Below are 9,951 nucleotides of genomic sequence, written 5' to 3'. Positions count from 1 at the left end.
ATGGATGAGATCAGGAGGTAGAGGTATTTTCAGGGAGGAAGAACGTTGGGATTGGATGTACATGGCTTTGCATTCATTCCCAAAGCCCATATTTGTCTTACGTAGTGAAAAACCAGTAAATTTTCAGGGGAAGAAACATGAAATATATAGTTTTCAATTCCAGAAAAGAACTTCTGATAGCGCTATGGTGAAAGATGAGGCGATGTGAGCCTGAGGGACATTTCTGGGGCAGAATGGGCAGAATTTGGTGAATTACTGCATGGATGAGGAAGAGGCTGAATGGACACTCAAAGGCTCCAAAGAATTTCCAAGGGAATGCTTGAGAGGATATTTGTCTTGATTTGCACAAAGTGACCCTGAGTGCTGAGAGCTTAGGTAGTTAGGATGCAGCAAAGAGATGGCAGGAAATGGAGTCCTATTACAGTGTTCCCCCAACCTGCTTAGATGTTCACTCCTTACCGTCAACATTTGTGTAAAATATGAGTTTTTCTGAGGGAATGGATCAGAAACATGTAAAATAACTGGGCAAACTATTGATATTTTAAAGGACATCAGGGACATTTGTTGTAGTAGAATTGGATTCAGTTCATCCTAAAGTATTATCTGTGTATAAGCTTTTATCACATGAACAATAGCTAAAAACAGCAGTGCTGATAGTGTGTGTGGTGCCCGAGCCGTGGCTACTTCTCTCCACCCACATTCCTTCTTCCTGCTCTTAGCCTCTTCAGAGCAGACTTCATGTCCTGGTTTCTCAGGGTGTAGATGAGGGGGTTCAGTAATGGAGTGATAACAGTGTAGAACACAGCAACGGCTCCATCCAAGGGGCTCTTGGAGCCTGCTCGAAGGTAGATGAAGATACAGGGGACATAGTAGACCGTGACCACTGTGAGATGGGAGCCACACGTGGAGAAGGCACGACGCCTCCCATCAGCAGTGCGTATCTTCAGGATGGCGAGAACTATGTTGGCGTAGGACAGCAGGATCAGCATGAAGCAACTGGCAGCCACTACCCCAATGTCCACAAAGGTCACAAGTTCATTGACTGTTGTGTCAGCACAGGCCAGTCTCAACACTGCAGGAATGTCACAAAAGAAATAATCCACTTGCTTTGGTCCGCAGTAGGGCAACCGGAAGGTCAGGCTGGCTTGAATAGACCCATGGATGGAGCCAGCTATCCAAGCTCCAGCCACTAAGATGGTGCATAACTTTCCATTCATGAGCACAGGGTAGCGAAGAGGTTGGCATATTGCCAGGTACCTGTCATAGGCCATCAAAGTGTAGAGGAAGCACTGAGTACTGCCTAGGAAGTGGAAAAAATACAGTTGAGCTACACAGCCACCAAATGGGATAACCTTGCTGGCAGGAGTGAAATTTAGTATAATTCGAGGAACAATGACCGAGGAGAGCCACATGTCCAGGAATGAGAGCACACCTAGAAGAATGTACATAGGACGGGCATGCAGCTTGGGGTCAGCCCACACAGTGAGCAGAATGAGCAGGTTTCCCAGCTGTGTCAGGATGTAAATGAGGAAGAAGACCAGGAAGAGGAAGGTTCTTAGGTTTGGAGGGTGAGCCAAGCCGAGGAGAATGAAATCTGTCACCGCAGTGTCTAGCGACGTGTTTCTGTTTCTTCTCATGTCTTAGCCTGCTAAGAAGAATCATGAAGTTAGACAAGGGACTACAGTAGGGGGCAGAGGTTAAGGCAATGATTTTTTCCAGGAATGGGAGCTTAGGAGGTAAACAGAGAACTGTGCAATTTGAAGGAAAGCATTGGCCGTCTGCCTAATCTAATTTCTGTTGCTCTGCCTGTTAACCCTGCTTCTTTCGCTTCACAGTTCCAAGTTACATCAGGCATTTTGAGAAAGTCAAGGCGGGAATGCAAGCAGCTAGGTGCATTGCTGCTGTCAAGCGCAGGTAAACAAGTTCACCCACTGTGCTGACTTCACTTTTGTACAGTTCATAGCACCGAAGGGAATGGAGCCTCTCACAGGGGGCTGGGTATTCCTATTCAATTAGCTGTGAAGGAAATCCCCTTCAGACAAGCTCAGGTCACCTGATCTAGACAGCTTCTCAGGTGAAAGTCTCAGGTGATTCAAGAGTATATCAAGCTTTTAGTTAAAACTAATTGACACAGTGTCAGACATCAGAGTTGTTTGGCAAGATAACACCCCAGGGTTTGCTACATTGTTGGGAGAGGGAACACAGAAATACTGGAAATGAAATAACAGAAGGATGCCTAAATAGGCGGATAATACCACACCATGGGACTGTGCCCCAAGGAGGAACCAGAGAGAAGTGAATTTTAGTAGTTTGGAGAAATGTGGAACAATTACTCCACAATTTCTGTCTGTCATATTCATTTCTGGTTAATTGCTTCACAGTGTCTGTCCTGGCTAGATTTATGTCAACTTAACACAAGCTAGAGTTAGTTATTAGAGAGGAGGAAGCCTCAGTTGAGAAAATGCCTCCATGAGATCTGCCTGTAGGCAAAGTTGTAGTGCGTTTTATTAATTAATGATTCATGGGGGAGGGCCAATACCATTGTGGGCAGTGCTATCCCTAGGCTGGTGGTTCTGGGTTCTATAAGAAATCAGGCTAAGCCATGAAGAGGAAACCAGTAAGCAGCACCCATCCATGACCACTGCATCAGTTCCCGCCTCCAGGTTCCTGGTCTGTGTGAGTTCTTGTCCTGACTTCCTTGGATGATGATCGATGATATGGACGTGTAAGCCAAATAAACCCTTCTCTCCTACTTGCTTTTGTTCATGGTGTTTCAACACAGCAATGGAAACTCTGACTAAGACGATGTCTCTTCCTATGAGAACTCTACTAGGACTCTTCTGATGTGGTCCTGGGTATTTCTAGGCTTCTTCGGGGTTCTCAGAGCATCATGCCCACCTTCCTTTTGGACCCATGAGTACTTGGGTCCATTCTAACACATCTTTATTCCTCAGTATTCACTTTGGTTGCCACCTCCTTTGGGGAGAGTTTCCCCAGCCAACAGTCTTTGAAGGGATAAGAACTCCTATTCTGAAACGCCATTGCAGTATAATTTAAAGGCAGCATTTGCTTAATGTTTGCTTCTTTCGTCTATTGTTTTTATAATCTACTTCAGCTCAAGAACCAAATCTATTTTGTTCTTTGATATATCTGTAGCAGCTGGCTTATTGCTTGGCAACTGGGAGGTAAATGAGAAATATTTGTTGGCCAATTGGCCAGTTATGTAAATAATGCCTCTTTATTGATCCTGTGTGATCATATTTCTCATATTTCATGCTACAGTCTGAACTGTAGGAGAAGTACTTCAAGCAATAGAGTTCATGTTCAATGTAAGAAAAGCCAAGGCGAAGTGGAGGAGAGGGTGCCTGAACTGGCCTTGTCCCATAGTCTGACTGTTGACTATCTTGAATATCACCATAGAACCTTTGTCCAGCGACAGATGGAGATAGAGACAGAGACCCACATAGGAGCACTGGACTGAGCTCCCAAGGTCTAGTTGAAGAGCAGAAGGAGGGAGAAGATGAGCAAGGAAGTCAGGACTGCGAGTCCTCAGTGGGTCCACCCACTGAGACAGTGTGCCTTATCTAGTGGGAGCTCACCAAGTCCAGCTGGACGGGGACTGAATAAGCATGTGATCAAACCGGACTCTCTGAATGTGGCTGACAACGGGGGCAGACTGAGAAGTCAATGTAAAGGCACTGGGGTTTGTCTCTACTGTATTACTGGCTTTTTGGGATCCTAGTCTATTTGGATGCACACCTTCCTAAGCCTGGATGGAGTGGGAGGACCTTGGACTTCCCACAGGGCAGGGTACCCTGCCCTCTCTTAGGACTGGAGGGTGGGAGGGTGAGTGGGGGAGCAGGAGGAAAATGGGAAGAGGAGAGGAAGTGGAAATTTTGATTGGTATTATTTATAAAGGAATAAAAAATAAATAAAAAAAGCCCAAGGCACAATGAGTACATTCTGCTTGTTCAGGAATATTACACTAACTTATTTGACCATCTGAGAGGGATTCATTGGTTTGGATTATGTGGGTTATAGAAGCATTGAGTGTTATAGAATCTGACCTTTGGACCTTACCTTACTTTTTCTGTTGCTGCGATAAAATACCCTGGCAATAGCAATTTTAGAAAAGAAGGGTTTGCCAGGTGTAGTGGTTCACACCTTTAATCATAGCACTTGGGAGGCAGAGGCAGGCAGATCTGGTCTACATTGTGAGCTCCTCTATCAAAAAAAGAAAAAAAGAAAAGAATGGTTTATTTTGGCATAGAGTTTAAGTATAATTAATCATGCTGCAGATATGTCTTAATCTTGCTATGATAAAGTACCATGGCCAAGGCAATTTATGGAAGGAAGAGTTTATTTGGGCTTATAGTTTCAGAGAGATAAGAGTTCATCCCCATCACAGCATGGAGGCAGGAGGCAGGTGTGATGGCTGAAGTAGCAAACTGAGAGCTTATATTCTTGACTGCAAACAGGAAGCAGAGAGAGAGCAACTGGAAGTGGCAAAGGTCTTTTTAAATTTTTTATTTGTATTTATTTGTTTATTTTTATTTTTGAGACAGAGTCTCACTATATAGCTCTGGCTGTCCTGGAAGTCACTATGTAGATCAGGCTGGCCTCAAACTCACAGAGATCCACCTGCCTCTGCCTCTCAAGTACTAGGATAAAAGATGTGTGCCTCCAAGCCCTGTATCAAGGATCTTTTAAACACTCAAAGCCTGTTTTCAATGACACACTTCTTCCAACAAAACCATACCCCCTAAACTAATTAAGCCACAGCTGGCAGCTGTAAGCAAACCCCTGACTTGGGGACATTGTCATTCAAACCACTCAAGGCCATCAGGGCAGAAGGAGCTTGAAGCAGCTGATCACACTTTGCTTCCAACCAGGAAGAGGACAGCAATTAATCCTCATGCCACACTGGTTTTCTCTTTTTTATGAAGTCTAGGACTGAAGCCCAGCACATGGTACCACCCACTCTCAGTGTGGGACTTTCCACCTCAACCTAATCATGGTAATCCCTCATAGGCAAACCTTATAAAGACAACCCTTCACAGGTGTGCCTGGATTATTCCAGGTTCCATCGGATTGACAATTAGATTTGCCATTATAGTCCATCTGTCTGTCCATCCTTCCCTCCTCCCTTCTTGTTTCCCTCCTTCCTCTTTCTTATTCCTATTCTCCATTTCTTTATTTCACTTTTGTGGTGCTGTGGGTTGAACCCAGGGCTCTGAAATGCTAGGCAAGTGTCCAGCAAGAGTTTTACCACTGAGCTATACTCCTGGTCCCTTTGTCTTTTGAAGGGGGTTGTGGTCTTGTTATATTGCCAAGTTGGTCCCAAACTTCTGGGCTCAAATCGTCTTCCTACTTTGGTCCTGGGAATAGCTGGGGCCCGGGAATATACCACCATGCCTGTTACTGCTTTCCAAAACTTTTCCCCCAAAAGTCTTTTGAGTTATTTATGGTGTGTGCCACATCTTATTGGTGAAGACTTGTTTTTTACTTCTCACTAAGGTATTTTTTTTGTCATGTTTTAAGTAATTTCTGGTTCTTTGAGACTGAGTCTCATTATATAGCTCAGACTCATCTGGAACTTGTGATTGTCTTGCCTTAGTCTTCCAAGTGCTGTGATTACAGGCATAGATCACCACCCCTGGCTGAAAATAAATTTTATTTTGTCTATTATGAGGTACAATGGCCATTGCACTCCAGTTAATATGCCCATTGCCCCACACAGTTGTCCTTTCCTGCAGAGAAGAGAGTTCACATTCACACACACTGTCGAAGTGAACACAGTCAGGAATAACCACCCAGTTCTGTACTTGTACACCCGACAAGTCTACTTACTTCTATATTTCTGTACTTTAAGACATGTCAACAGTTAAACTAATAAGAGTTAATTATAAGCTGGGCATGGTGGTATATGTCTTTAATCCAGTACTTGTTAGACAGAGGCAGGTGGATCTCTGGGAGTTCAAAGCCAGTCTGGTATACATAGCAAGTTCTAGGATAGCCAGAATTACACAATACAGAGACCCTATCTAAAACAAAACCCAAAACCAAACAAACAAATAAACAAAGAATTAATTATCTGGAGAACCTAACATTAATAGATGGAACCATTATTAGAGATGTCATTAGAACATTCTTCTTTATTAACACAAATCTCAAACACATGTATCCATACTATTATTGAAAAAGGATTAGTGTGTACAATAACATTTAGTAATTAATAATGATGAATGTTTCTTACTTTATAGTGGTCATGGAATTGCTAATTTCAGAGTTTGTTCACAAAGAGATTAAGTTAGATTTCTCTTAACTTATTTTTTTAGGACAGGTGCCTTAATTTCCCTCAGAAGGATGGGTGGTTTTTTGTTTAGCTGGAAGAAAAAGAGATGGTGCAGTCTCAGTACACGCCACATTAGGAACTGAAGTGTTTCTACAAGTTCTGTGAGAACTTGGTCATACTATGATGATACGAAGGAGACAGTTGCTCAGGCATTAAATGTGTGTTAGGAACCCTTGTGTGGAATGAAACACGTGTTTCTTTAACCCGAGACAGGAAACCCTTGTGCACTTTCCCAAGTGCTTTGCTGGGAGAGGGATCCATACAACCCTTTCCTTGTGGTCTGGCTCAGAAAAACTCCGATGGTAGGCAGGGTAATGGAGGGTGCTTATTGTGGGTGGGTGGGCCCAAAGAACAGGTTCCTTTTCGGGGTAGAGATAGCACAAAATGGTGGTTTTGAGTTGGATGCGGGCTATGGGGTCGCAGAAGACCAGAGAGGTAAGGGGAAGAGGGTCCCCGGAAGTGGCTGTGTTCTACTAGGAGAGAGCATGGTGCAGGGTGGAGTCCTAGAGAGAACAGTTTTAGGTATGGAGTCTTAATTGTTTTATAGACAAAGAGGAGCCAACCTAGGCTAAAAGCGGAAAACCAAGAGCATTTGGATGATAACCTGTGATATTTTATTATGTCACTGCTGATTGTTTGAAGCTGCGTAGTCTTAGACTACGGTAATTGAAGACTGAAAGCCAACTTGGATTCATCAGTTAATGATTTAAATATTGGGGCGAGGCAGATGGTTTTGTTGGCAGAGTGCCTGTTGTACAAACATAAGAACTTGTGCTTGGACTCCCAGCACCCATGTAAAAGCTGGACAAGGTGGCACACATGTGTAACTCTATCACTGAGTGAGGGTGTGGGTAGGATGGAAGCGGATAGGGTTGCCAGAACCCATTGATCATCCTGTATAGACAACGTGAGAGACCTTGTTTCAAAACTTAACGTGGTGAGGGACTAGAGAGTTGGCTCAGCAGCTAAGAGAGCACTCGCTGTTCTACCAGAGGACCCAGGTTCAATTCTTAGCACCCACATGTTGGCTAACCAGTATCTGTAACTTTAGTTCTGGGGTATCCAATGTCTTTTCCTGGCCTCCATGGGTACCAGACACTCATGTGGTGCACAGACATGTATGTGGGTAAAACACCAATATATGTACAATAAAATAATAAATCCCAAAAATTTACATGGGAAACAATTGGAAGACAAAGCATTGGCCTCTAGTCTTTACACATACACACACTCACATGAATATACATAACACACACAAAATAATAAAACTAGTATATTATAGATGGATTAAAGTATATGAAATGAAGTATAGAGTATGCATTAAAAGTTTAAATATCGAGGGTTGGAGAGATGGCTCAGCTGTTAAGAGTATTGCCTGCTCTTCCAAAGGTCCTGAATTCAATTCCTAGCAACCACATGGTGACTCACAACCATCTGTAATAAGGTCTGGTGCCCTCTTCTGACCTGCAGGCATACACACAGATAGAATATTGTATACATAACAAATAAATAAATAAATAAATATTTTTTAAAAAGTTTAAATATCTTGGCTAAAATATATATTCTAAAATTTCTTGTTTTAAAAAATATTTAGTTTGTCATCTTATATAATAAGTGTAATTTAATATTAAAAGAGTACAATTGAAGTAAAGAAGATGGCAACATCACTGATACAATCAACATTTAAAACGACAGGCAATGTGGTTCAGGAGAGTACCATGGTCAAAGCACATCTCCTTTCCCACCAATATTTAAATCTTTTAAGGGATGAATCCAAGTTGCCTTTCACTCTTCAGTGACCACACAGCTTCAAACAATCAGCAGTCATAAAATAAAATATCAGTTAGGTTAGCATTTCGTTACTTTGGTTTTCATTTTTTTCCTAATAGAGGCAGGACCCTCTTAACCATAGGGTGGGACATTTGCTATGACCCTTCACTGGGAAGCTGATCTTCCTTGAGCCCTTTGTGGGCTATCTCTTTTTGCTTTCCATAGTGTTAGATTTAGGAGGGGCAGTGGCCTTTTTTGGCACTTCTGCACTGAGCTATACCTCTTCAGCATGTCTGCTCTGAGGCTGATTTATCACAGGACACCTTTATATGAGCAGATAAAAATTGCTTAAGACGGAGGAATGAAACTTCGAGTTCTGGCTCAGGTCTGCTTTTAGAGTCCCATTCAGATGACAGCCTTTTCAGGGTCATTGGCAGCTTGAGCTGAGAGAGGAAGGAGACTGGAGAGTTTGTTTAGTGAGAGGAGATAGAAGCAGGATGATTTCGATCTGATTATTCTATCAGTGTCCTTGCATTCTAAGTTAAAAGGAAGAGAATATTCTTAAGGAAAGGCACCTGAGACAAGACAATGACCTTTAAGTAGACTGTCTCATTACTGGGAAGAAGTTAAGGACCTTACCTCTTTCTGTCCTTGCATAGTGAAGTGGAATCCAGAATCTGTTGCTTTATCACCTTCTAAAGAGACAAGCAATAAGTAGAAAAAGTTCCTGAATCTGGAAAAGGCTGCTTTAATGTAAAATCAATATGCCTAATGTATTAAAATCAGATGGACTGAGGAAGAAGGTTAAAAAAATATTGTTTTTGATCAAATTGTTACAAAAAATTTGTTCTAGACCGGCTTTGCTACTATTGTGAGTTGTTCCAGTGTTAGAAATGCCTTTTCGGGGCTGGAGAGATGGCTCAGAGGGTAAGAGCACTGGTTGCTCTTCCAGAGGTCCCGAGTTCAATTCCCAGCAACCACATGGTGGCTCACAACCATCTGTAATGAGATCTGGTGCCTTCCTTGCCAGCAGTACATTGTATGCTTAATAAATAAATCTTAAAAAAAAAAAAAAAAGAAATGCCTTTTCCTCAGATTTGCCATCTTGGAGGAGGCTGATCTCTTCCCCAGGTCGGGGGGGCGGCTTAAGGAAAGTATGTCCCAGCACTTGCCCAGCTAGCTCTATGGAAGGCAATTAAAGCCTTCTAGGGGCAGACAACGGCCGACTTAAGACTAAGGAGATTTGTTCTGGGAGGCTCTTTATACAATGTGGCTTTTCTGCTCTGTCCTAAAGGTGGTTAGTTATTATCTGGATCTCTTTGATTAGAAAACACCACTAAGAGATTAAAAAAAAAACCTAAAAAACTAAACCCTCTGCCTCTTGGGGGTTCCATCCTGAAACATTTCCCTGGTGAGACCAAATCTCCCAGGTCCTCATTACTTTGTGTTTTGGTAGCAAACAAGAATAATTTTTAAACATTTGGAAAGTGAACTCTAAAGAGAAATTTAACCATAAAGAGAAGTGTAACCACTTTGGATGAACTACAGTTTCTGTAATCCCCTTCTTTGTTTTGTTGTGTTACTTCATTCGCCACGTTTATGCAGAAGCATATCGACATTTTAATCAGTTTTCAATAATTGAGATAATCTTCCTCCTTTCCCTCCACTTCTCTAAATACTTAGAGAAAACAAACAAGGACAAAACCCAAACAAAACAAGCAACATCTCCCTCCCAGAAATTCAGGTTGGTTGAGTAAATTCAGCTACCTCCAGTTTAATAGTCTTGGATGACTTGGTTGATACTTGTTGTTGAGGCAGTTTCTCTC

General features: G+C 42.4%; 1 protein-coding gene across 1 annotated transcript; it reads right to left on the bottom strand.

The window, feature by feature from the left end:
• Positions 1-680: 680 nt before the first annotated feature.
• On the bottom strand, positions 681-1,637 carry LOC142835725 (olfactory receptor 10G2-like). Its single transcript, XM_075949437.1, has one exon. The coding sequence runs from the start codon at positions 1,635-1,637 to the stop codon at positions 681-683; it is 957 nt and encodes a 318-aa protein (XP_075805552.1).
• Positions 1,638-9,951: the final 8,314 nt, after the last annotated feature.

Source organism: Microtus pennsylvanicus, chromosome 15 (genome assembly GCF_037038515.1).
Source record: "Microtus pennsylvanicus isolate mMicPen1 chromosome 15, mMicPen1.hap1, whole genome shotgun sequence".
Lineage (NCBI taxonomy): Eukaryota > Metazoa > Chordata > Mammalia > Rodentia > Cricetidae > Microtus > Microtus pennsylvanicus.
The sequence above is the reverse complement of the archived record's forward strand: the minus strand, read 5'-3'. Positions and strand labels throughout refer to the sequence as shown.

Bases quoted from the DNA above. Each gene is read 5' to 3' on its own strand.
- LOC142835725 (XM_075949437.1), bottom strand. From the start codon at position 1,637: ATGAGAAGAAACAGAAACACGTCGCTAGACACTGCGGTGACAGATTTC.